Source organism: Musca vetustissima, unplaced genomic scaffold (assembly GCF_032173495.1).
Source record: "Musca vetustissima isolate MV318-11 ecotype Yass unplaced genomic scaffold, APGP_CSIRO_Mvet_v1 utg100199, whole genome shotgun sequence".
Taxonomy (NCBI): Eukaryota; Metazoa; Arthropoda; class Insecta; order Diptera; family Muscidae; genus Musca; species Musca vetustissima.
In genome coordinates this window covers 23,695-50,801 of record NW_026873699.1, presented here as the reverse complement: position 1 = coordinate 50,801, position 27,107 = coordinate 23,695, and the positions used below count along the sequence as shown (strand labels likewise).

Genomic DNA, 27,107 nt, shown 5'->3' with positions numbered 1-27,107 from the left:
AGGAGTCTGCCAAAGTGGGTCTTGCAGTAAACGGCGAGAAGTCCAAGCTGATGGTATCAACGCGCAAGACGTCTGTGGAACTTGAGAACTACAGCTTCGAGGTGGTCAAAGATTTTATATACCTTGGTAACGAAAACGAATGACATCAGTTTTGAAATTCGGAGAAGGATTGTGATGGCCAACCGATCTACTATGGTCTGAGCAAACAACTCAAAAGCAAGGCCACCTCCCGCCAGATCAAACTCACTTTCTACAAGACGCTGATACTACCCGCCGTGCTGTTATATGGATCTGAAGCATGGTTACTTACGCAAGCAGATGAGGCAGCTCTTGGAGTGTTTGAGGAAAAAAATTCTCCGAAAGATCTATGAGCCGATATGCGTTGACGGTGAATATCGCCGTCGAATGAACCATGAGTTGTACCAGCTATTCTCGAACATCGACATTGTTAGACGTATTGAGTTGTAGCGACTACGTCGGCCAGATCATGTTGTGAGAATGGATGAAGATGCCGCCCCAGCCTAGAAGGCATATAAATGCGAACCAGCTGGTGGTTCACGCAGAAGGGGAAGGCCACGAAAGATCAAGTCGAAGGCAACATTGCCGATAATGGTCTATCAAATTGGAAAAACCGCGCAATAGACCGACGCGCCTGGAAATCTTTTCTAAGCTCGGCTTATGGAACGAAAGTTCTGTCTCAAGCCAGCTAAGTAAGTATGCACAAAATATTCAGGCATTTGGAGCCTGCTTTATGCCCTCTAATTTGTTCAAAGTAATTGTACCGGCCCACAACAACACTCGATGAAGAGCACTGAAGGTTTAAATAGGAGGAACATACATAAATAAGTACAAGTACCTATACATGTAAGAACTCCATCGGTAATACGGCCTCTTTTATGCAGAAAGGCATTAAGAGAGTCATGCCCCGTCAGTAAGAAACCAGTACTTAAGCCGAAGCGAAAGTCTGGCCGGTCCACTACGAACATTGCATCACGAATAATCTCGTACGTCACCCTCCCTTTGTCACTGTTCGTCCACCTTGTCCTGCACCTATCAACAACACAATCCCGAAGGATAGTGCTGTACCGACTACTCTCCCCATCCATCAAATCAGAAGGCCTGAGCCAATCATCCTCATCCAAGTGCAAACCACGCTTAAGCTTATACATGATAGCCCTACATCTCACTTCAAGATCAAGTGGCGCGGCGCCAAGCAGCACCTGCAACGCCTCTGTTGAAACAGTTCGGCACACTGGCAAGCACGCTAACATGACGACAATTATAGTTGTACTATCCGTATGAAGCACAAGTTCAACTACAACTTTAATTTACGCTATTGGAGCTGGAGTTACCGCGGCTGCTGGCACCAGACTTGTCCTCCAATAGGTCCTTGTTAGGGTATTTAAAGTGTACTCTGTATTGTTATTTTTCGTTACTACCTCCCCGAGCTGGGAGTGGGTAACTTACGCGTCTGCTGCCTTCCTTAAATGTGGTAGCCGTTTCTCAGGCTCTCTCTCCGGAATCGAACCCTGATTCCCCGTTACCCGTTGCAACCATTGCAGTCCTAGATACTACCATCAAAAGTTGATAGGGCAGACATTTGAAAGATCTGTCGTCGGTACGACAGACATTTGGAGCCTGCTTTATGCACTCTAATTTGTTCAAAGTAATTGTACTGGCCCACAACAACACTCGATGAAGAGCACCGAAGCAGGTTTAAATAGGAGAAACATACATAAATACAAGTACCTATGCATGTAAGAACTCCATCGGTAATACCGGTAATACGGTAACAGTTGTACTACCCGTATGAAGCACAAGTTCAACTACGAACGTTTTAACCGCAACAACTTTAATATACGCTATTGGAGCTGGAGTTACCGCGGCTGCTGGCACCAGACTAGTCCTCCAATAGGTCCTTGTTAATGTATTTAAAGTGTACTATGTATTGTTATTTTTCGTCACTACCTTCCCGAGCTGGGAGTGGGTAATTTACGCGCCTGCTGTCTTCCTTAGATGTGGTAGCCGTTTCTCAGGCTACCTCTACGGAATTGAACCCTGATTCCCCGTTACCCGTTGCAACCATGGCAGTCCTAGATACTACCATCAATAATTGATAGAGCAGACATTTGAAAGATCTGTCGTCGGTACGAGATTTTGTAAAAATATTTTTTTGGCAGGTCCTCTATAGAAGTGGATTTTTTAAAAATATTTTTTCATAGAGCTACCATAGGCGGACCTGGATTTTTAAAAATAAAAAAAATAATTATTAATTTTTCATAATTTTTATTTTCAATTTTATTCCATATATAACTTATTAAATAGTACAAATTTTACAAAAAAATAATTTTTATAAACTAAATTTTTTATCATGTCCCATATAAAAAAATCGGCAAAAATAGAGCAATTTTCCCCTTCATTTTATTTTTTTTAAATTGAAATTTCTTAAAAATCTAAAAAATTGCCCACCTCTTCAAAAATGTTCATCACAAAAACAACCATCTCGTGAATTTTCCTTGATCCAATCTAAGTACTTCGTAACTCGGGTATAGACACCAGGATAATCGGGACGAGCACAACCATTACCCCACGAAACAATACCAATTTGTTCATAACGTTTATCATCGGGACGTAGACGAACCAAAGGACCACCCGAATCACCTTGACAGCTATCACGTTCCCCCGTACCCGGATAACCGGCACACATCATATTTTTCGTAATCATTTTCGAAGTGTAATTGGTTTGGGCCACACAGCTTTCATTGTCGAGGACGGGAACCTCAACCTCTTGCAGGAGACATGAAGGCTTACCATCTTCCTTTAGGGTACCCCAACCAGTGGCTATGCCCTTAGTGCCCACAAACAATTCATTTCTTTCCTCCGGTCGTGGCAGACAAATGGGTCGTATAAAACTCGTTATGGGTACCCGATCATTCAGACGCAACAGGGCAATGTCATTGTCGAAATTCGAAAAACTAAATTTCTGGGTAAAGGCACGCAGCACAAAGCGAGTCTCTGGCCTCTCCTTGTCATTGCAACGATCATGTTCGCCAAATGTGACCTTGATCATGAACCACATAAAGCCCTTGACACAATGGGCGGCGGTCAGAACATAGCGATCATTGATGAGGGTGCCGCCGCAATAGAAACGATTAAAATAGCTGAGGCGTGCCATCCATGGGTATTCGCTGACTCCGGTTGTGGTGCCGCCAACAATACGCGACTCGTCATTGCGTTCACCGCATCTGTGCGTGGGGAGAGAGGGAGAAAAAAAGAGAGAACAAAAATTATTTGGTCATTAGTGTCAAGATATGCGGTCGCATTTTTTCTATATTTTTTTTTCGAATATTGATGGCAGATTTTATAATTAGTTTTCTATGCAAATACAAAATGCTATATTTAAAATACAGATAAGCCTCAGAGAATGCGTAAATGTATATTTAAAAAAAAAATTAAAAAATAAGGGCGTGGATTTTTCATGGAGCTACAATAGGCGTGGATTTTTATACCCTTCACCACACTGTGGTACAGGATATTATGTCTTTGTGCATATGTTTGTAACAGGCAAATAAAATCGAGATAGACCCATGGTTCCTTTTGAGAATATGCATAGAATCACTTTCTGAGTCTATTTATGCATGTCCGTACGTCCGTCTGTCCATGTTAAATTGTAAACAAAGTACAGGTCGCATTTATGATCCGAATTGGATGACATTTGGCACAGCTCATTTGTTTGGCCCAAGGACGAACCCTATTGAAATTGAAGAAAATCGGATCAGATTTAGATATAGCTCCCCTATATATTTTCGTCCGATTTAAGGTAAATGGTGCAACCAAAGTCCCTATATATATTTCGATTTGCACGAAATTTGGCACAGCGTAATGAATAAGGTCTAGAATGATGTGTGCAAAGTTTTGTGAAAATCCGTTCAGATTTAGATATAGCTCCCATATATATTTTCGTCCGATTTAATGTAAATGTTGTACCAAAGTCCCTATATATCTTTCGATTTGCACGAAAATTGGCATAGCGTAATGAATTTGGTCTAGAATGATGTGTGCAAAGTTTCGTAACAATCGGTTCAGATTTAGATATAGCTCCCCTATATATTTTCGTCCGATTTAAGGTAAATGGTGCAACCAAAGTCCCTATATATCTTTCGATTTGCACGAAAATTGGCATAGCGTACTGAATTAAGTCTAGCATGATGTGTTCAAAGTTTCGTGAAAATCGGTTCAGATTTAAATATAGCTCCCATATATATTTTCGACCGATTTTATGTAAATTGTTGCATCAAAGACCCTATATATTCTTCGATTTGCACGAAATTTGGCATAGCGTACTGAATTAAGTCTAGAAAGATGTGTGTGAAATTTCGTGATAATCGGTTCAGATTTAGATATAGCTCCCATATATATTTTCGTCCGATTTATGGTAAATGGGGCACAAAAGTCCCTATATATCTTCCGATTTGCACGAAATTTGGCATACGGTACCGAATTAGGTCCAGAGTGATGTGTGCTAAGTTTCGTGAAAATCGGTTCAGATTCGTCCGATTTTATGTAATTATTGCACCAAAGTCCCTATATATCTTTCGATTTGCACGAATTTTGGTATAGGGTACTGAATTAAGTCTAGAATGATGTTGCTAAGCTTCGTGAAAAGATCCATAGCTGGGCCGATTGATTCAACGTACTTAAGTAATATAAATTAGTCTCTGGCAAGTTTCCCTGAAATCGGTACATATATATGTAGAATATACCCGAAGTGGTGAAGGGTATCATACTGTCGGCCCAGTCCGACTTTACTACTTTCCTTACTGATTTAAAATATTTTTCAAGGGGTCTTTTAATTTAAAATAATTTTTTAAACCAGTGAGCGGAGCAGTATAGTCGGACGGGGCCGACCATATGATACCCTACACAACTTCCATCAAAATCTAAATTTCTGTGGTTCTTTATTCTGAGATTGGGCAATATTTCGAGATATTTGCATACTTTTGACTGGCTAGAGGCCAGATTCCCTTCACCGTAGGTTGTGTTGTGATGTTCGGCTTTCGACTCGAAAAGTACAAATAATTAAGTTTTCGTTCCACTTCATCCGAAAAAATTATTATCTGATAACACCTAACATTTTAGGCGTTGTCCTTGACCATAACTGGAACCTCATGGAACATTTCAAAGCGATCAGGCTATATATCCGCCCTAAAGTGTGGTAATAGGTTACTAAATAATATATGAATACGTAAGCTCCTGTAAATAATTAAGTGTAACTCCCGCATCCGAGAACCTACGACAATATGATTGGTATCAATTTAAAGGTCAAACACTCCTCTTGGATATACTATCAACTTTTCGGGTATATATCCTTCAGGAGTAAATATATACGCCATAGAATACAATTTTTTTCAATTTTCACACAAAAGTCAGGGTCCATTTGACCCGCTAAATATTGACCGATCTTTATAAAAACTGGCATGCTTATTCCTTGGCCCGACACCTTTCTCCATGTAAAAATTCGCGAAGTTCGGGTCATAACTGGAGCCTCTGGAGCGACCAGAAAATTGGACAAAAATAAAGTTTTTGGTCCATTTCATCCCCTAAATATTAACGGATCTTTATCAAAAACAATAGGGGTCTTCATACATGCAAAATTTCGTGAAGATTGGTCCATAACTGTGGCCTATATCGTGTTTACAAATTATAATGGACAGACGGACGGACGGACACACATGTCCAGATCGACTCAGCTAGCCGGGATATGACGATCGGTATACATAAAGGTGGCTCTAGGACCAATATTTCGTGGCGTTACAAACTTTTGGGACTGCACAAAGCTATAATACCCTGGCGTAGATCCTTAAAAATAATTGTTAAATTTTTTAAAAATATAATTTTTTAAATCCACTCCTCTGTGGATCCTTGAAAATATTTTTTTATTTCCCATAGCTTCTAATTAATCATATTATTTACATAACCTTACTAAGGTTTTACTTTCGCCACCATTTCACTGTTTAATTTTTTGCAAAATTACATTAAAAAATTTCCCGTAACAAAAAACATAACATTTTAATTAGCTGTCAAAAAATTTGTTTAGCAATTAGACCCAATTATTCAATAAAACACTCTCGGGCTTCTGAGTATGTATGTTTGTGTGTATGTGCTTAATAATAACAGACATATTTTGTTTGTGGTTTATTCCATTAACTGTGGTCATCTGTGACGCTAACCTTTGTTGAGGTTTGGCTTTTAGGTTTTTGTTTTCGCAGTGAAAATATTAAGAGGCAATTTAAATATATATTTTTTTTTTGCCAAAAAATAAAAGTCATCAACGAAACCCGTTTTTTTGTTTTGTTAAGACACGCGACAATAAATATATATTCACATTAAGTGTTTATATGTTTGTTCACATAAATATACACATTTTATAGGGTGTTTAGGGATTATAAGATTAGATTTCAAGTCGCTGCTATTATATTTCCAAAACATAGTCCCATGTTAATATCTGAATATAAAATGCTTCAGTTTTATTAAAACTTCGCCTAAAAGTATGCTATACATTTGAGCATTATCATTGTGTGCTAAAGCAAAGGAATATAAAGCAAACATCAATAAGCGTGGATTTTGTAAAGGATTATTTTTGTATGCCGCTACGGTTAGCGGATTTTTGAAAAAATATTTTATTCAAGGACCAATCTAACATCAGATTTCGAGGAGTTACAATTACCAATATTTAAATAACATTTCTTTCTAAGTAAATATTTTTCCTAGAAGCCAATTCAGTGAGTTAAAAAAATAATGGAGTTATAAGCCTATTTTTAAAATATTTTTTTAAGAAGTCAGAGGCGTAGTTTTTTTAGTAGTATTTCTTCGGAAGCATACGTCTTCAATAGTATTTTTTATAAGAGCCAGAAAAGTAATTTTTTTAATTATATTTTTTCGGCAAGCTAAGGCGTGAATTTATTTAATAATATATTTTTTATGAATCAGAGGTATTCGATTTTTATATAAAATAATTTTTCAAAGAACAAGAGGTGTGGATTTTTAAAACGAAAAATTTCTCAAGGAGCTGCATTAAATAAGGCCTCAGCGATGTTATCGATCATTGCCCAAAGTCGGAAGAGAATGTTGCAAAATTCATCGGAGCTTATTATGAATGGTCTTCTGTTCAATAGCAGAGTTCTCAGTGGTATTCTGTGCGGTATTACTGGTCCACTTATGACTTATATAAATAAGTATGACTTATACGCATAAGTAGACTACCATTTGGATTTATGCTAAATCCTTAGAGGTCTTAGGAAAGGCATCAGATTTCTTCTTTTCGCAGTACAATCACTCCATAACCGTTCTATTGTAGCAAAACAGGTCTCAGAAATTTTAAGTACGGTTACAGAAGTCCTGATATCATCTGTTCACTGTAAAAAGTATTAGAGATCGACCATTAGTAGTAGAAGTTCGTAAAATCCTCCTGCATAGTAGGCTAAGTCCCCAGAGGACGTATGCTTCATAGAAAATCTCTGATAAGTCTTCCGTACAATAGCAGATTCCTCAGAGAATTTATGCGCATAAGTATATCCTTCGATGACTTCTGTAAAGAAATCAAGATTGAGAAGGTCATCCACCATAGGACATATCCGAAGAAAATTTTGTACAGTACCAAAATTATGCTGAGATCATCTGTTCACTGTGTAAGGCAACAGAGGTCTTTCGTTTTTGGGAAAAATAACAGAAAATTACCCGGTTCAGTAAGCCAAAATCACAGATCCATCGCAGAGAATTTCAGAGACTTATCCTCAGAGATTTTTCATCTAGAGGTCATCCATACAACTAAAAATTAGCATGGAAATCTTCTGTCGGACGTCGAAAGGTCTGTACAGTAGCAACAAATATCCTATGTTTTCTTTACCACATCAGAAGTTCACAGAGACCTTTGTATAGTTAAAAAAAAAACATCTGAGGTCTTCCCAAAACTTATAAATGGTCTCAGATTAATTCTGCATTGTAGAGGAAATTCTCGTTATGAGTAGAAATTGGCCAGAGAGATTTTATATACAGTAATAGAAGATCGTCTACTCCTTATGTTCACAGTATAAGGTCTTCGGGGTTTTCGATACAGTAGGGAAATTCCTTAGAAGGTATCATATGTCATTCCAACGGTACCAGAGATTGTAAATGCCTTCTATACAGGAACACAGATGTCAGATTTTTTATGTACATGTACAAGTCTCAAATATCTTCAGAGCAATATCAGAAGTTTGTAGTGGCTACCTGTATATAAAAAAAATATATGTATTTTGTATAGGAAAAATAGAGAGAGATTGATGGCAGCAATCGTCTCAGAAGTATTCTGTAGTAGAAAACCTCATATGCCTTCCGATCAAATTAGAAGACCTGAAAATACTATTGTTGACAAGAAAATAGCCTCAGAGGCATTCTTTATAGCAACAAAGGTATAAGATGACTTCGCAGTCAAATGTTTGCAGAAGCTCTCAGCAACTAAAACCTTCAGAGGTATACAGTTAGTAGTAAAAATTCTCAGAACTCCTTTGTTTAAAAATAAAGATCTCGGATTCCTTACGTTGGACGTAGGAGACCTGAAGAAAAAAACCTCAGAGATCTGTTTCAAAATCGGAAACAGATCTCAGTAACAGAAGGTCACCGGCGATTTTTCGATTATTTGCCTGGTAGGATTTATAGGTATTTTGAATATTATTATAACGTTCTGTATAGACCTAAATTCCTAAGTTATCAGTTTTCTGTAGGAAAACTAAGAGATCGTCGTTTCTATGTATCAGCAAAACTCATCTGAACTTTAGCAGAAAATCCCTAATGTTGTATGCTATGATAGTCAATGGCCTCAGAGATCTCATATATTATAGCTTCAGTCTTACCAGATCTAAATTGTAGTAGAATTTCATAGAAGTTCTCTCTGTAAAGTACGAGGTGAACTCTGATGTCTCGGATTATTCCGTGTAGTAACACAAAGAGTCTCTGAAATTCTCTATGTTATACAGAAAGTCTTTGATTTCTGTTGGCAAATACGAGAGGTCCATTGAAGGCTTTTGTGCCGTAGCCTTATTATGCGTTTGAATGATATTAATGACCATCTAATGACTTCCCTTAAATGTCTTCTGGACAGTAGAAAACAAAACTCAATAGGTCCTAGAGGCATTCTGAACAATAGCAGACGATTTTAGAGTACTTCTGCAGATGGCTTCTCAGAAGTCATCTGCATTGCTTCAAATAATCTACGGAATCGTTTGTATAAGAAGGCTTCAAAGGCCTGAAAGATATTACTTTCATATCACGAACCTCAGAGGCTTTCCGCTTGCAGTAGAAAGTCCATGTAAAGTAATGAAAAGCCTCAGAGAACTTTTGTGTAGTATTAAAGACCTCAGATGCATTCTAAATGATTTAAACCGATCAACGGACTTACCTGTCTAATAGCAATTGACTTCAAATGTCCCCAATACTACAATTTTGTCCTTTAAAAATCTGGGCCAGGTTTTCGGCCTTGATAAAATTAAAAAGATCTTAGTAAATAGAACCAGATATGTGTGATTTTTATGGAGTCGATCCCTGTATTTTTCTGTATAATACCTGAAGATCTCTGACAACATCCATAGCGAAGAAGCTATATCACAAACTGGACCCAATTTCATCGAAAAAGAGAAAATACAAACAAAAAATATTTCGAAGTGTGGAATTTCCTTGTGAATTTTATTTTCTATAATATTTTTATTTTAGTTTATTGATTTGGTTTCTCACCTTCTTCTTCTTCTTCTTTTGTTGTTAATTTTGAGATGCTGCATATTTAAAAAGTTTCATTTGTTTAGCGAAACGGTGAATCACCGATCCAAATCCAAACTAAACAAAAAACCTCAATCACCAGCAATATTGGCCGCAAAAATGTGTTAAAGAAACCAGAACCGCAAATAAGTTGTCAAAAAAAAGAACAATATTTGTTTATTGTGCGGAACCGCCAACCAACCCATCAGCAGTAGCAGAACCCATAATGACAACAACAACATAAAGAAAAGCAACACCAACAACAATGTGTCATTGGCCCTAAGTAAATTAAATTTTTCCATACAAAAATAAAATCATTGTTTCTTTTATCCATCGTCTTCGTCTTCTTCTTTTATATTTTGTTGTTGTTGTTTTTGTTGCTGTTGTTATTATTGTTGTGGCTAAAAACCCTCAGCGTGTTTTATGAGGCACCTTATTTTATGAACTTTTGTGGTCCAAACGATGCATACGAAATGGATGGCGAAAAATTAAAGAAGTGGGTCATTATCTGTAAACAAAAAAAAGATGCTATCGCTGAGGTCGCAGAGCAGATTTTTTTGTGGAACTAAAAGTAACTGTTATTGGTTAATACTTTTTCATTTTTTGAAATTTGCATAGCTGGTTATTGTTTTTGTAAAAATGAAATTGAGTTGTTTTCTGGTAATAACTGAAATTATAGACATTTGTTGTTGTAGAAAAGAAAGCCTTAATCATTGCACGGGACATGTAAATGAAGAATTCCGAAGCCTCAAAGTCACAAACAAGGCTTGGATTATTAAAGAAAATTTTTTCGAAGTACCAGGATGGCGTGGATTTTTTAACAAATATTTTTAATGGACCTACAGCAGTCTGCCTTCGTAAATTATGTTGGTACAACCTCGGCTGGGAGAGCTCTTCTACAAATAGCACACTTCTATTAAACCTGTCACTTTTGAAATAAAATAACACACGTCCTTCTTCGGGTATGTCACAGTTACATCATTCTGTCGTCACTACATATAGAATTCGAGAGTGACTTAACCGTTGACCAAAATTTACTTGGTCTGGTAACAACCTCTTCGGTTTTATCACAGTTACGTCATTAAATATGACAGCTGTTCTGTCGCCTTTCCTTTTATTTGTTCCGATAGCAATGTTTTGCTTGCTTCAGGTGGTCTAGCCATATTTTTCTTTTTTGATCACATACTAGCCTATTGACTTCAAGGGTAAGTTCTTTTAACATTTGGCCTTCGTCCAGCAGGTATGTAGCTTCGGGTCTGTCACAGTGACGACGTCAAATGCGACAGCCGGGGAATCTTCCAAGGTTCGAGAGTGATTTAACCGTTGTCCACAATTTTCTTGGTCTGGTAACTACCTCTTCGGGTCTGACGCAATTAGGTCGTTTAATGTGATAGAGGTTCTATTGTCCATCCTTCCTTTCAGGGTTGAGAGTATTTTAACCGTTGCCCAAATTTATACTTGTTCCGGTAAAAATGTTGCATTGCTTCAGGTGGCCTAGCCACTTTTTTCCATTTATGCCTGCATACTAGCCTATTGACTGCAAGGATAAGTTGTATTACCCGCCACCTCTTCAGGAGTAATACGACTAATCTCGACAGGTTCATTGGTCCTTAATAACCGTCATGTCTGCTGAGAAAATTTGTATTACTTCGGATAATCGTCTAGAAGGTATGTAGCGTGCCGCAAAACCGCCATTTAAATAAAACGCGCTCCTCTTTTGTTCTGCCACAGCGACGACGTCAAATGTGACAGCCGTTCTGTCGGCCAATCTTCCAAGGTTCGAGAGTGGCTTAACCGTTTCCAAAAATATACTAGTTCCGATAACAGTGTTACATTGCTTCTGGTGGACTAGCCACTCTTTTTATTTACTTATAGAGTAAGTTCTGTCTTCTTTGGGTATTCAGGGGTCGAACCACACATCTCGTCAGATTCATTGGCAAGTACCCTCGCCTCTGCTAGGAAATTTGGTCTTACTTCGAGTATTCGTTAAGAAGGTAGGGGCAGAAGTAGGGATGATTTTATGGAAATTCCTCTCAGCTACCGGAGGATCTGAGGCAGTTCTCTGAATTTATGATAGACAAATTCTCTGAAATATTGTTAATCATTTTCTCCATTAATTGGGGAAGTAAGGCGAACAAATATCGCAGTTGATCCCACGGCTGCTGTTTCTATGCACTGAATATTCTTGAAGGGACATCTTTTTCTGAGCTCATACACTAGACTATTGACTTCAAGAGTATGTTCTACCGCCGTTGGGTTTCAGGGAACGTACGATGAAGCTCGTCACTTTCATTGGCTATTAATGATCGTGTCTCTGCTGGAATGTTTGGAGCAGCAGAATTAATGACGATTTTACGGAAATTCTTCTAAGCTACCCGAGGATCTGAGGGTATCAAAGGCTACTCTCCCTGAAGTGGAGATTGAAAAACTATCTGAAGCCTTGCCAATTAGCTTTCCAATGGTTCAAAGAAGTACGGCGTCGCATTTGATCAGAAGTGTCGTCTCTGCGTGTTTGATTTTACTTCGAATATTCATCCACGAACAGCGATTTTACGGGAAATTCATCTCAGCTACTCGAGGATCAGCGGGGAATGGTCACCTCTCTAAAGCGTTCATTGGAAAACTTTCTGAAACCTTTCAAATTAATTTCAGCTGTCTAAGGATCTGCGAGGAATAGGAAGCTCTTTGAAGCGGCGATAAAAAACTCTCTGAAACCTTTTAAATCAGCTTCCCAAGGATTCAGGGAAGTCCATCGATCACCTGTCGCAATTGATTCCTCTGCTTCTGATTCTATGCACAGAATTTAAGAGAAAGATTTCATTCCCATATGTTCTAGTGACGAGGATATCATTCTAAATCTTCATCTACGCTATCTGGCAGAGGATCTCGAAGGATTACAGATTTCTGGGTTCTTCAGCCGCTAAGATCGGGACATAAATATAATTTTAGTTCGTCTTGCTTCCTATTTGTTTATCTTTCAAGCTAGGAAATCATTGCTAATCATCACAGAGGCGAAAGACTTCGGAGGGTTCTGCTAGAGTTGTTCCGAGTGACGCAGACCCCACTGTCGAGGAAACGGTATTAAGTAGTAGCTTAGTTCGTCGTGCTTCCTACTTGTCTATCTTACAATAGAACCAGAACACTTTAATGGAAGAATTCTCTGCGACCTCTTGTTCGATGGTGAAAAACCGTTGCTACTTTGGAAGGCATCTGAACATCTTTAAGAATGTTTCACAGTCCAATTTTTAAATTTAGACAACTTAACAGATTTCATTCCCATATGTTCTAGTGACGAGGATATCGTTCTAAATCTTCATCTACGCTATCTGGCGGAGGATTTCGAAGGTTTACAGATTTCAGGATTCTTCAGGAAATAAACACAATTTTAGTTCGTTGTGCTTCCTAGTTGTTTATGTTCCAAGCTAGGAAATCAGTATTAATCATCACTTATGATTTTAGGCGGAACACTTCGTGAGGTTCTGCTAGAGTTGGGTAATCTTGTTCCAGAAGTGATTCGCTCTTTTTCGGCTCGCTTCCCAAAACGAACTAGGTGATTCGTTCAGTTCTATAGTTCATATTAAATCTTTAGATCATGTTAGTTCCATCATTCATTGGTATACGTAAGATAATTCGGTCAATAAACGAGCAGATCTAAATAAACGATGACATCAAACGGAACTAGGAGAACTAGAGCAAGCAGGAACTATTGGAGCTAAAGGAACCAGGCGATCAAAAGAATTGAACTAGTACCGATCGTTCCTTTTGCGAAATAGCTCCTTTGAACTAGATGAACGCAAGAACAGAACCTAGTACCGTTCCGTTCCTTTAACGAAATAATTCCCTTGAACTAATTCATTCCGGAACTACTTAACTCTAGTTTCTGATACTTTACCTATGATTTCTACGGCCTTCTGTCGTTGTCAATTTTTTTGAGCATCCTCTTATATTAATTCACTGGGTTTTCCCCATTCCCCATCATTAAATCTCGACCACTTTTTCCTGTTTCCATAAAAAGAAAATTTATAATTTTTGTTTCTTTAGATCCATCGCCCATTGCAGGTTGGGGAGAGAAACTATATTTTTTGTTTGTAATTTCCCGTTATTAATATGCAGATTAGAATCTTTAGAAAATAGATTGCATTTAAAAATTAAATTGCATGCAATTTTCGCAACCTGTATAGAGCAAACAAATCAAAGAGAGAGCGAACGAGCGATTCATAGGATTCCGACAAATGCCATGGCCTGCCTACCTACCTATCTTTCATGTGTTTTTTGCGGTGTTGGCCTGGCATCATGTCAGACAGGTGCTGCTGCTGCTGCCACTGGCCCCACAAAGAAAGCGGCGCGCTGAAATTATGCAGTATTAATAGGTGCTGGCATTCGGCATAATTATGGTTCGGATGCCGCCATAAACAACACTGTGTGGCAAAGAGCCATCAAAGCAGCATGACGCCAGCAACAGCATCACCGCCACCATTGACTGGTAAACTTCATTACCAAAATTGCATACAAAAAGAAAAACAAAAACAAATAGAGCCGAATATAGAATAGATCGTGGCCAAAAATTCCGCAAAGGAAGGCAGAAACAAATATTTGTTGCGTAAGTTGTTTGCCTCGTATGGTATACGAATATGAATGAACGGAGGATAGACAGTGCCAGTGGCAATGCAAGGCATTGGTGCAGTTTCAGAGCTGTATACCAACCTCTGCTGCAGATGTATCTTCCATATATGTCTTTCTTTCTAGGTGCAGTAAAAGCCTACCTTGCTCTATGGACTACAAACTTTTAATAGTTGTTGTTTTTTCTTGTTGCTGTTGTTGTTCTAGACAGTTATGTCGTCTATTTATGTAATCATGCCAAGAACCATGCCATATAACAACAAATAACATACCACAACTGGATCATACTAAATATGCCTAGGAATGAGGCATTAAAGACCTGCCATTTGCCAGGAATCGAATATACGAGGATGGTATTAGGAGGTTGGAAAGAGGACTTCTGAAGACGCATTTTGAAATATTCCCAACCTGATACCTAGATATTTTACAAGCCTTTACGAGTCGCCAGCATGTTCAATAGAGTTGTGTCATTTCGGATCGAATTAGTTCAAAGGAACTATTCCGCAAAAGGAACAATTGGAACTAGGTTCGATTCTTTCGTTCACCTAGTTCCAGTCGTTCCTTGTTGCGCTCATTCACTCACCAAATTAACTGAGGTGTACTAACGATTGAACTAAAAGACAATATGGAACTTATGGAACGAGTTTCCTTTGCGGGACGAAGTGAAAAGGTTCAAAGCGCTTCAGGAATGAGGATGCCCAACTCAAACGACTAACCGAATTAACTGAGATGTTCCAAAGATTGAACTAAAAGGAAATATGGAACTTACGGAACAAGTTCATTTGGCGGAACGAAGTGAAAAAGTTGAAAGCGCTTCAGGAATGAGCTTGTCCAACTCAAACGTTCAAAATACCTGGAATGGAGTTTTCTATAGATCGACTACCTGTAAAGAAAGAAAATAGTTCCATAGGATCACAGTTGATTAAATTAATCGAATACATCACTCGAATGTGCGGGACTCTACAAACAGTTGAACATAGGTTGCATATCGAAGCGCTTCAGGAACACGATTGCCCGGCTCTTATCTTAAATAAGATTCTGTTGAAACTTCCATATTTGCAGAGGACTTGTATAAACAGTAATGCTCTTAGAATTTACAACGTATTTAGTTTAAAAGTAACGCTCAAAAGGGGTCCCTAGAGGTCATACAATAAACTAATCTGCAATTACAGTGTGAGTGAGAACACCTAGCGTCAACGGTTTACACTAAAAATTATTCCTGTAATATCAGCAGGTATGAACGGAGGTGCTTTGGTTATAATCGTGGCAGTCTTCTGTAGATGGCTGTCTAGTCGAGTGGGGTTGAAAAATGAGTACTATTAGTTTGTAGTCGCTGTCTATTCGAGTGGGCTTGAAAAACGAGGTCTCGGTTACCAGTGAAGTAGTTGCTGTCGAGTGGAGTTGAAAAACGAGACTGCTGCTATGCCAAGCTTTCAATGAGACCCAAAGGCAAAGGATGAAGAGATTGAACAGAAATTCCGCGATCTACAAAAATAAATGCCTGAACTTATGTCCAAATTGGAGGCAGCTGAAGTGAAGCCACGTCATAGCTCACAGAAAATCCTTTAGAAGTTGTATCATCCATTAGCGAGTCTACTTCCTACAATATCAACAAATTCTCAGGTTTGTTTGGAAGGTTCGTAACAATAGTTGCTGTTACCTCCGAGATCCTCTGCTAGGGTATATAAGACTTTTAAGGTATTTTTCTACTTAACAGTCCCTTGAGGCATTCTGTTACAGAACTGGGAACAGCTGATATCTTTGCCACCATGAGAATACCTCTGCGATATTCCGATTTATGAATTTCTGCTACTCCATAGCAGACTTTTTAGGTATTCTCCTGTAAGCGGAAGACTCCTGCTGCTATGAAAAGACCTCTGAGGTCTTTCGGTAGTGTATGCGTATATAAGACTAGGGTATATAAGACTTTTAAGGTATTTTTCTACTTAACAGTCCCTTGAGGCATTCTGTTACAGAACTGGGAACAGCTGATATCTTTGCCACCATGAGAATACCTCTGCGATATTCCGATTTATGAATTTCTGCTACTCCATAGAAGACTCTTTAGGTATTCTCCTGTAAGCGGAAGACTCCTGCTGCTATGAAAAGACCTCTGAGGTCTTTCGGTAGTGTATGCGATGTTTTGTTTACCTCTATGATCTGTTGCTATGTTCGTTAGGATCTCAAGGGCGTTTCTCTACTCCATAGAAGACTTTTCAGATATTCTCCTGAGAGCGGAAGACACCTGAGGCAAATTCCTACGCAAATCAATATGTCTCAGGCTTTTTGTTAATTTGAATAAGTCCTCTGAGACATTCTGCCACTGAGCGTATGGCCACCTGATGCCTTTTCTGCTATGGGAAGAACTCTGAGGTCTTGTGGTACTGTGTAAAAAAACACTACTATGTTAGTGTTATGACCTTAAGGGTCTTTCTCTACTCAACAGAAAACTGTTCAGGTCTCTTCCTGGAAATCGAAAGATTCCTGAGGTTTTATACAACAAACTGTAAAGTTCTCTGAAGTATTCTGCTACTGAGCAGGAGACCTCTGATGCCATAATTGCTATTTAAATATCTCAGATTTCTTTTGGTGCTGCTTATGAGACGTTCAAGGTCTTCTAATTGGCCTTCTACTATTGTATATGATAACTTTGCGGAATTTTTTACTCCATAAATGATTTTTAAGGCCTTCTTCAGGAATCAGAAGGCTCCTCTGAGAAGTTCTTGTGCTAAGCAGGGCGACATCTGATGTATTTTCTGCTATTAGAAGATAAATCGGATAACTTTGGGGATGACTGCTGCTGCATTTGAGTCCTCCGATATCTTCTGATTGGCCTTCTAATATTGTATATGATAACTTTGCGGAATTTTTTACTCCATAAATGATTTTTAAGGCCTTCTTCAGCAATCAGGAGGCTCTTCTGAGGTGTTTCTTTGCTAAGCAGGGCGACATCTGATGTATTTTCTGCTATTAGGAGATAAATTGGATAACTTTAAGGTTGACTTCTAACTTCTGTTGGAGGAAAAAAACCTTTCAGAACGTTTTCCGATTTCCTCTCCCTCTAGAGGAAATGTATCCGAAGTCCTCTGTAATTTTAATAACCAACCTCAACATCAACTTATGAGGATAACAAAAAAAGGATGGCTGGCGATGCCGCCATTTAGAGAAAATAACAATTCTTAATAAGCAAAGACCCGAACCACTGCACAACATTCAAGGAAACGTTGTTTCTAGGCGACGATAGATGGCAGTCCCATCATTTAGAACGGACTATAGCAGGTAAATCATCTACATAGCTGGAATGAAAACTACGAAATAATTAATGAAACTAACGCAATTGTGTAAGATGGCGACGCTTTTGTTGAATCCCTATATTCCCAAGAGTAGAATAAAGATAGCCGAGGATCTACGAAACTATCGATAAGACCTATGGACCATAAATAAAATCAAGGAAGTCTCAGAGACAGAATTTGGTAAATAATACTTCATCACTTATTAACGGTGGTCTTCTGTTAGTAACAGAAGGCCTCCTTTTAATAACAGAAGATTTTCTGTTACCTTCGATATGGTATGGGTCTGGGTCACCGAAATCTTCTGTGAAGAGTCGATTTTTTAAAGGAGCTAGGATTTAATGTTCATACAAAAAATCTCACAGACCCTGGGATTCTGTGCTGTAAATAGAAATTCCGTATAAGAATTCTGTTATTAGCAGAGATCATCTGCAGGTAACAGAGGGTTTTGTTACGTTTAGTATGCCAACACAAGATCTCCGAGAGCATCGGCAAAAACTGGAGACCGTAAATAAAACTTAAGATACCCAAGGCAAGCATTTTAAGTCCACAGAGACTATGACCAAATACCATAAAGAAAACATCCGAGACAAAAAGCAAATCTTCGGATCTTTTTGTAATATAGTAGCCTTCTGTTATGAGTCTGATGATCTCAGAGTTATACTGTTACCCTCTAATAGGTAACAAAATTACTCTAAACATAGGAACTATATAAAGAAGACCTCAGAGGCCCTAGGTATCCATACAGAAGTCCTCAAAACATTCCGATGTTACTATAAAGATTCTTTTTTTGTTACTAACAGAGGTCGAAGAACTTTATGCTAACTTAAATACAGTGATTTAATTCTTCAGGGACTGTGTGGAGACTTCAGAACATGTTATAAAAGCTCCTTTTGAACCTTCTGTAAATATTGGAGTTGTCATGTTAGTAACAGAGGACTTTCTGTTATCTTCAGTATGTTAACATAAGATCTCTGAGATCACTGATAAGTTTTAGAGGCAAGAAAAATCTAAAAGACCCTAAAATCCACACACACACACACCTCAGAGATCCTCAGATACTTCACCGAAGTTCTCTGGTGTATTCGCTGGATCTAAACACTAAATATAAGCCTTATGTTATAAACAGAGCTCACCTGTTAATGGCATATGTCTTATGTTACTAACAGAGAACCTTCTGTTAGTAACAGATAAACTTCTGTTAGTAATAGAGAATCTTCTGTTAGTAACAGAGAAACTTCTGTTAGTAACAGAGAACCTTCTGCTTGTAACAGAGTTCCTTCTGTTAGCAACAGAGAATCATCTGTTAGTAACAGAGGACCTTCTGTTAGTAACATAGAATCATCTGTTGGTAACAGAGAACCTTCTGTTCGTAATAGAGAACCTCCTGTTAGTAATAGAGAACCACCTGTTAATAGCAGAAAACCTTCTGTTAGTGACATAGAATCATCTATTGGTAACAGAAAACCTTCTGTTTGTAACAGATAACCTTCTGTTAGTAACAGAGAACCTACTGTTAGTAACAGAAAACCTACTGTTAGTAACAGATAACCTTCTGTTAGTAACAGAGAACCTACTGTTAGTAACAGAGAACCTTCTGGCAGTAACAGAGAACCTTCTGGCAGTAACAGAGAACCTTCTGTTAGTAACAGAGTACCATATGTTGGTAACAGATAAACTTCTGAGCAAAAGAAAAATATCCCGAACAGAGAACCTTCTGTTCGTAATAGAGAACCTCCTGTTAGTAATAGAGAACCACCTGTTAATAGCAGAGAACCTACTGTTAGTAAGATAGAACCATCTGTTGGTAACAGAGAACATTCTGTTAGTAATAGAGAATCTCTTGTTAGTAACAGAGAACCACCTGTTAAAAGGAGAGAACCTACTGTTAGTAACATAGAATCGTCTGTTGGTAACAGAGAACCTCCTGTTAGTAATAGAGAACCTCCTGTTAATAGCAGAGAACCTACTGTTAGTAACATAGAATCATCTGTTGGTAACAGAGAACCTTCTGTTCGTAATAGCGAACCTACTGTTAGTAACAGAGAACCTTCTGGCAGTAACAGAGAACCTTCTGGCAGTAACAGAGAACCTTCTGTTAGAAACCGAGAATCTTCTGTGAGTAACAGAGCATTTTTTATGCAAAACTGACCATAAAGAAACCCTACAGAACCATCTATTAGTAACATAAAACCTTCTGTCAATAACAGAGAACCTTCTGTTAGCAACAGAGGACCTTCTGTTAATAACAGAGTACCATATGTGGGTAACAGATAAACTTCTGAGCAAAAGAAAAATATCCCGAAGTTTTCTCTTCATAATGCATGTCTTATCTTAACAACTTTTGATCCTGTCACCTAATTCCGAACCTCGTATATAATATTGCAAAAAATATATAAAACTACGCACATAGTCATATATTTTTATGACCTGTTTATCGCCATAATGACGACAACAACAAAGTAGAAAAACAACCCGAAGACTACAAAGACCAGAAAAAAATGATGACACCATCCAACAGGAAAGAAATTCCGTTTCAGGAATCAAAACTGAATCAAGTCACAAAATGGATACACGGCATACAGGCTGCTGCTGCTGGACAGGAAAAACCCCGCAACAACAACTATCCGACAAAACTTGTTTCCTTTAGGGAGCAAGTCATGCGAGAACATGAAAAAATGAGGAAACCTGAAATAAAAACGGTTGTTTTGTCGTTGTCATCTCCACATCTCCCATTGCAATTGCGTGATGTGATATATGATTTTAAGGTCAATGGTGAATCGGGCTCGTGGAGCCATAAAAACTGAAACAGAAATAAAAATAGAAGACACATAACATTTTTGGTAGTCAATTGGAGGAACAACAACAACGAAATGAGAGGAAAATAAAATACCCATCGAACTGAATGGAATGCAAAAAAATTATACATGTCGTCTGTTGTTACAATTTCGATTTTTATTTGGGCCAAATTCGTAATAAACAAAAAAACTTCACTTTAAACTGAATCGATTTCTGGTATTCGCCTAAATGATTGATAGTCGCGCATTTAACCAGGTTTTTAATTTGCCTGAATAATTTTCAATTTGTTTGCCGTTTGCCATTTTCAATCGATTTGCGGTCGGTTGAATGTTGTTGATTGTGGGTGGGTGAAGATGGCACCACCTCCGATCAGCTATCAATGTTTCTTTTTTTTTGTCTTCCCACAATTACGTTTCATTTGAAGTGACAGTTAAGCGTGGTTGCTTCTTTTTAATATTCCACGCACACAATTTGGGTAAAAGGTATTTTTTATTGGATCTTATCTTTTTCGTAGTGCGGAATAAATTAATTTTTTTTGTTCGGCTTTGAAATTTTTGTGCGAAAGTAAGTGAAGGCCTATTTAATTTTTAGTTTGTTCGAAGATTTTGCCATGCTTGGAAGGTTTTGAGAGAAGGCGATTGGATAAGAGATTTAATCGAAGCCATCTGCTATTATCAGAGGCCTTCTACTGATAATAGCAGATGTCTTTCTTATTAAGATTAGTCTGTGGATCTTCTGTTGAAGATTTTGCAACGTTCGAACGGTTTGATGAAGGAGGAATAAGCTGTACACAAAAAAGAAGAAACCTGGCAAGAACCTCTGAGAAATTCTTTAAAGCTTTCCGATATAATCAGATAAGTTGTACGGGAAGGAAAGACTGGACAATAGATCTTCGAGGGATTTATCGAAGCCTGCTGTTATCAGTGGTCTTCTATTGCCAATATTTTGTATTTGTGTCTTTAGATCTCAGGCTAGCCTTCACAGATCTTCTGTGATGAATATTTTGCAAGGTTCGAACGGTTTGATGAAGGAGGAAAAAGTAGTAGAGAAAGGAGAAAGCTGACAAAAACCTCTGAGAAATTCTTCGAAGCCTTCCGATATAATCATATTATATCAAAAATCTCAGAAATGTCTGCAGATTCCCTAGCTCTCTATGCTAGTCATTAGAAGCATTCCGCAGGAATTAGAAAACTATTTCGTAACAGAGAAGCTTCTGTTAGTAACAGAGAACATGTTGCCAACAACAGTGAACCTTCTGTTAGTAGCAGAGAACGTTCTGTTAGTGGTTGTGGAAGGAGGAAATAAGTTGTACGGGAAGGAGAGACTGGACAAGAGATCTTCGTGGGATTTTATCGAAGCCTGCTGTTATCAGTGGTCTTCTATAGCCAATATTTTGTATTTGTGTCTTTAGAGCACAGACTAGCCTTCACAGATCTTCTGTGATGGAGATTTTGCAAGGTCTGAACGGTGTGAAGGAGGAATAAGTTGTTCAGAAAGGAGTAACTTGACTAGAACCGTTGAAAAATTTGTTAAATCCTTCCGCTATAATCAAAGGCCTTCTGCTGTCTTATCGATAACCTCAAAAGTTTATTTTAGCTTTCGAAGTCATCAGAGGCCTTTATTGCTTGCGAAATTCCGATGTTCATATTTTTTGGACAGAAATTGTATTTGCCATCTCTTTGCGAATTGTCAGCATGTTCAAAATTCTTCTATCCGATTTTTTATATTTTCTTAAAATTTGGTCGTAACGTGTTTTAAGATCACAGGATAGCCTTCAGAGATCTTCTTTCATGTTTGGAAGGTTTAGATGCGCGAGAAAGAATGTGTACTAGAAGAAGATGTCGGAGAATTTTCTCCTACGTTCAGTACGGTGCCAATTGAGATCTCTGAGGCTATTCGTATGTTCGCAGAGTCCATACAAAAAACCTGAGAGTCTCTAGGACACTGTACATTCTCAGGGACAGAAAGGACCATATAAACGTCGTATTATTATAGAATTCTACTGTTAGTCACAGAGGTCTTTCAGGATGTTTCCCTAAAATATTTGACAACACCAGTAAGGAGAAGCTACCATCAATGTACCTACGCGACCCTAGGTAATAATTTAAATTTCATATAGAAATCTCAGAGACGTTGAGACACTGTACAGAAGTCCTCAGATGTATTCGCTGGTACTGAATACCCTTCGTAAGCCTTAACAGAGACCCTTTTGTTATCTTCAATGGTATCATATCTTCAAAATGGTAGCATCACATTTCCGAGATCGTCGGGTTTCACGTTGCGAACATTGTTTTCATATAATAAAGATAGTGAATATCTGCAGAGAAAGCCCAGGCAACAGAAAATTCATGGGAAAAGAGGAGAAGGAACCTTTAAAAGAACTGACTCTTTCGGAGAAGACACATGGAGCAGTAGATGTGGAGCAGGATAGTTTTGCTCAAGCAAGTGGTCGCCAATGCCGCAAACATTATGGCAGCGAACCACACCTCGAAATTCAAATGAGGCATTCAAATGCTTTCGATTAGTATAGGGTCGATCCTGGAAGATTCTCTGATATGTTGAAAAGACTTTAGAGGTTTTCTGACGTATTAAGAATACGATAGAGGCCTCAGGCTGCTATTTGAAAGGTTTCTTATAGGGGAAATCTCTCTGTTAGTACATGGAAAATCTCGGAACACTCGGACTGTATTCATTTTAAATTCGAGCATTGTCGGAATTACAGATGGTTTACACATTCTTCAAAGTTTGGATCTGAAAATAATATAGATGCTCTCGCCGATGCTCTGGCTGCGAACCACACTGCGAAATCCTGTGGTGTGCAAATAAAGAAGCTGTCTGAAGAATTGGCACTTTCGGAGTAGGCACGAGAAACAGCAGAGGCCGAACACGATAAGTTGGCCAGACTATTGGTTGTCAATGCCAGTAAGGAGCTTGTAATGAACAATGGTGAGGCTGATGCGAACCCTGTTATGGAACAAGGTCCGGCTGGGAAGTTGAAGACGGTGAACAAGGAGCCGGTCCACAAAAGAAGCCTTGGTGTGAACTGTGCGTCGCTAGTGGGTAGTTGTTTTGCCGGTAGAAAGATGAAACTGGCGGAAAATGGCGGTGAACCCAAAACAAAATATGATTGTGGTGGTAAGCAGAAGTAGAAAGATGAAACTGGCGGAAAATGGCGGTGAACCCAAAACAAAATATGATTGTGGTGGTAAGCAGAAGTCGTTAGTTACGGATGTTCTGATCAGGAAAATTGCGGCTTTAAATCATAAAACTGCGACCGGGAAGATGAAACCCGTTAACAAAGGTGCATTTCAGCATAAGAAGGAAGTGGTAGCTATGACGAAATTTGACGATGATACCGTCAATAAGACGAAGACAGCGGTCAAAGATACTGAGCCGCCAAAAAAGAGCGACTATATATGATGAATAGGTTTATGGATGTGCCGCCGTGGACGATGAAGAAGACGGCCAAACGCAGCGATCAGTCAGTGGGAGATGTGGACGGTGTGAAGCTGAAGAAGGGAATAGCCGATGGTCCAGCCTTGATGGTGAAACGAGAGGGCACAAATTCGGAGAAGCTGATGAAGACTATGGCCAATGGTTCGGGCTGGAAGAAGAAGCCGCAGACAAAGGTGAATGCCCCCTTTGGAGAAGTTGGTTGGAGAGATGGCGGTGGTACCTAGATGCGAGCACCTAGCTGTTTTTTGATAAGAAAGCTGTCTAAGATGCTCTAAGATAGATTAAGTCATATTGTCATACTTAGTTCTTATGCAATACTTTTTATATTAATAAATGAGTGTGTAAATGCACACTAGGAAGTATGTCCTTGCTGGAAAACGGAAAAGATTCAATTGTTTATCAGCTCCTATTATTATATGAAATACCGCGGGACACAGGAGATCTTGTTTTCCAAGGATCTCAAGTTCGCCAAGAGTTTTTGTAGTGAACAAAAGTCCTCAAAGACCCCCGATTACTTCATTAAATACCTCAGTGGCGTATAGGAGACTTGCCGAAGTATTCAGAAGGTTTCGACTGCCTCCTTTTTTCTACACTTTAGAGAATACGTATGTCTGAGAAATAGAATTGTATTGTCCCAGAGACCTTCATAGAGTTCGTCCGCAATTTTAAGTATGTATAAGGCAGTGGAGGCCATATGCAGAAGATCTTTGGGTCCTTCTGCTCATGTAGTATATGGAAGAGTTCAAACGTCTACAGATTCTTCCTCATAATATACAGAAGTCCTCAGAAGCTCTTATGCAAAATACAGAAGACTTTGGAAGCTTTGTGGTATTCAAAATACTTTAGATACCTTTTTGTCATTCAAGAGAACTCAGAGGCCATTTGTAGCATCCAGAAGTCATTGGGGACTATCAAGGTCCTTCGGATCATAAACAAATCATCATAAGACTTCAGTTCTTCTGTTCATAGCCCTTCTGTAAAATACAGAAGATTTCGAAAGCCTTCATGCAGTATAAGGAAGACTTCAACGTGCTTATTTTACCATTCGAGAGAACTCAGAGGTCGTTTCTAGCATTTCGAAGTCGCTGAAGACTTTATTGAATATTTCAGGGCCATTGCTCTCATCTACAAAATTTCATAGGAACTATTATGCAGAAAACCTCGGGATCTTTCTCAGAAGACTTCGAAGGCCTTCATGTAATATACAGAAGACTTCAATTACCATACCTATGGAAGTGTTTAAAAGTCTGTGGTTAGTAAGCACAGCCTACAGAAGTCCTCAGAAGTTATTTTGTAATATACCGAAGGTATTCGGAATCCTTCCAAGAGGTCATTCCGAAGTCGTTGGAGGCTTTCTACAGAAAAATCCCCCTTTAACTATTCAGACGAGGCCTTCAGATGGATCCGATTAGTATAGAAAAGAGCCCGAGAGACCCTCTGCAATGTCAGATGTATCCGATTAGTATAGAAAAGAGCCCGAGAGATCCTCTGCAATGTTACAAAGATTGCGGAGATTTTCTACAGTAAAATGTAGGGGTCTGTGGTTGCTATTTTAAAGGTTGTGGAGGTATAGGGAAAACTTCGGAACAATCGGACCTTATTAAAAAAAACTTCAAAGGCTTCAGTGACCTTAAATCCCCCAAGAGAACTCGAATACCGTGTTTAGCATTCCGAACTCGTTGTAGACTTTTAGACCTTCTCTGGCATTCATATGCTTTCGATTAGTATAGGATGGTGCTAGTGAAGCCATCTGCAATGTAGCAAAGACTTCGGAGATTTTCTGCAGGATAATGAAAGGCAGTAGAGACTTCCCGCAACTATTTGAAAGGTTTCGGTGTCATAGTGTTAGTCATTTGAATGATTCCCATTATGTCGAGATTTCAGAAGATTTACACATTTCAGAAGGGTTATGTGTACACATTATATATCAGAAGGGTTACACATTATATCTAGATATTTTCGATGTTCTTGCATATGACAAAGTTGTATCCCCGCTCATTGTGCCACCAATGACCTAATGTCCTTCCCTTAGGAAATTTCCAAATTTCTCCCTGATTTTTATCTTAAACTAATTTAAATTTCTCTAAGAAAATGAAAACTTACCTGCATGAACACGTCTGCCTCACTGAATCCTGAGCCGCATTTGCAACGCTACCCGAACCATTAACCGGCAGCGGGGAACCCGAGTGATTGCGATTGAAGGCACCAAGCCAATTTTTAATGGGATTTTGTCGAGCGGTAGCCGCCATCATGTGAAGACCTTTGGGGCTGTTGCGATGCAACTTCTTGGTGGCGGACTTTTCAGCAAATTGTTGTTGCAATTGTGTGTCATGATGATATTTTCCAGGTGTGGCAAAGCTACTCAATTCAGCTGATGGCGATAATAATGACGATGATGTGTTACTGTTGCTGGATTCCGCTGACACCATCATCGTCATTAGCAGCAGCGTGTTGACGATGGAGGAAACTATTAGAAGTTGCACAAATTGTGTGAACCGAAGCATTTTTGCACTTGGGTGTGTTGCACTTTTTGTTGTTTTTGTTGGCAGGAAATTATTTTTTGTTGCAGAAAAAAATTCTTGGTTGAGATATTTTTTTATTTACTTCGGGTAACCGGTTTTTGGACTTGCACATATGCTTTTCTTGTGCCTTGGTTCTTTCACTTCTTTTGAAGGTGTCACGTTTAGTTTGAACAGAATATTTAAATGAAAAAAATCACAGTTAATTAGTTATGGACATGACATGGCATGTCTGTGTGGTATACCGGTACCGTTAACAGTTCGATATTAAACGCTTTCCAAAAACAAATTACCGATGGTTGATTTATTTTTATTTTTTGTTGTTTTTGTTATATATATTTTTTTGTAATTAATCACACGCGATGCTGGGTTTTGGGATCAAATTTGAACTGCAGAACCTTTGTTTTTTATATGTGACGATTTTTTTAGGTTATTAATTTTTATCACATTTTTATGAACACTTTTTTAAAGTTTCGGATTTCTTTATGTTTTATAGTCTGTGAAGGGTGATCTGCAATCAAAGAAAAATATAAATTTTAAAATAAATATGTATTTCGGATCAACAAGGGCTGCGGGTTTCGTCAATTTGACCGCACGATCCGGAAAGCCTAAAATTCGTTCGGAACCGATCATT

The 27,107-nt window shown here is 38.6% G+C and overlaps 1 protein-coding gene across 1 annotated transcript; it reads right to left on the bottom strand.

Moving 5' to 3' along the window:
• Positions 1 to 2,473: 2,473 nt before the first annotated feature.
• Positions 2,474 to 26,383, bottom strand: LOC133327361 (venom protease-like). Its single transcript, XM_061535924.1, has 2 exons — positions 26,058 to 26,383; positions 2,474 to 3,245 (listed from the first exon to the last, which is right to left on the bottom strand). The coding sequence occupies exons 1-2, from the start codon at positions 26,381 to 26,383 to the stop codon at positions 2,474 to 2,476; spliced, it is 1,098 nt and encodes a 365-aa protein (XP_061391908.1).
• Positions 26,384 to 27,107: the final 724 nt, after the last annotated feature.

Bases quoted from the DNA above. Each gene is read 5' to 3' on its own strand.
- LOC133327361 (XM_061535924.1), bottom strand. From the start codon at position 26,383: ATGGTGTCAGCGGAATCCAGCAACAGTAACACATCATCGTCATTATTA. The intron at 3,246-26,057 runs GTAAGTTTTCAT...CCCCACGCACAG, and splicing joins AGGCAGACGTGTTCATGCAG to ATGCGGTGAACGCAATGACG.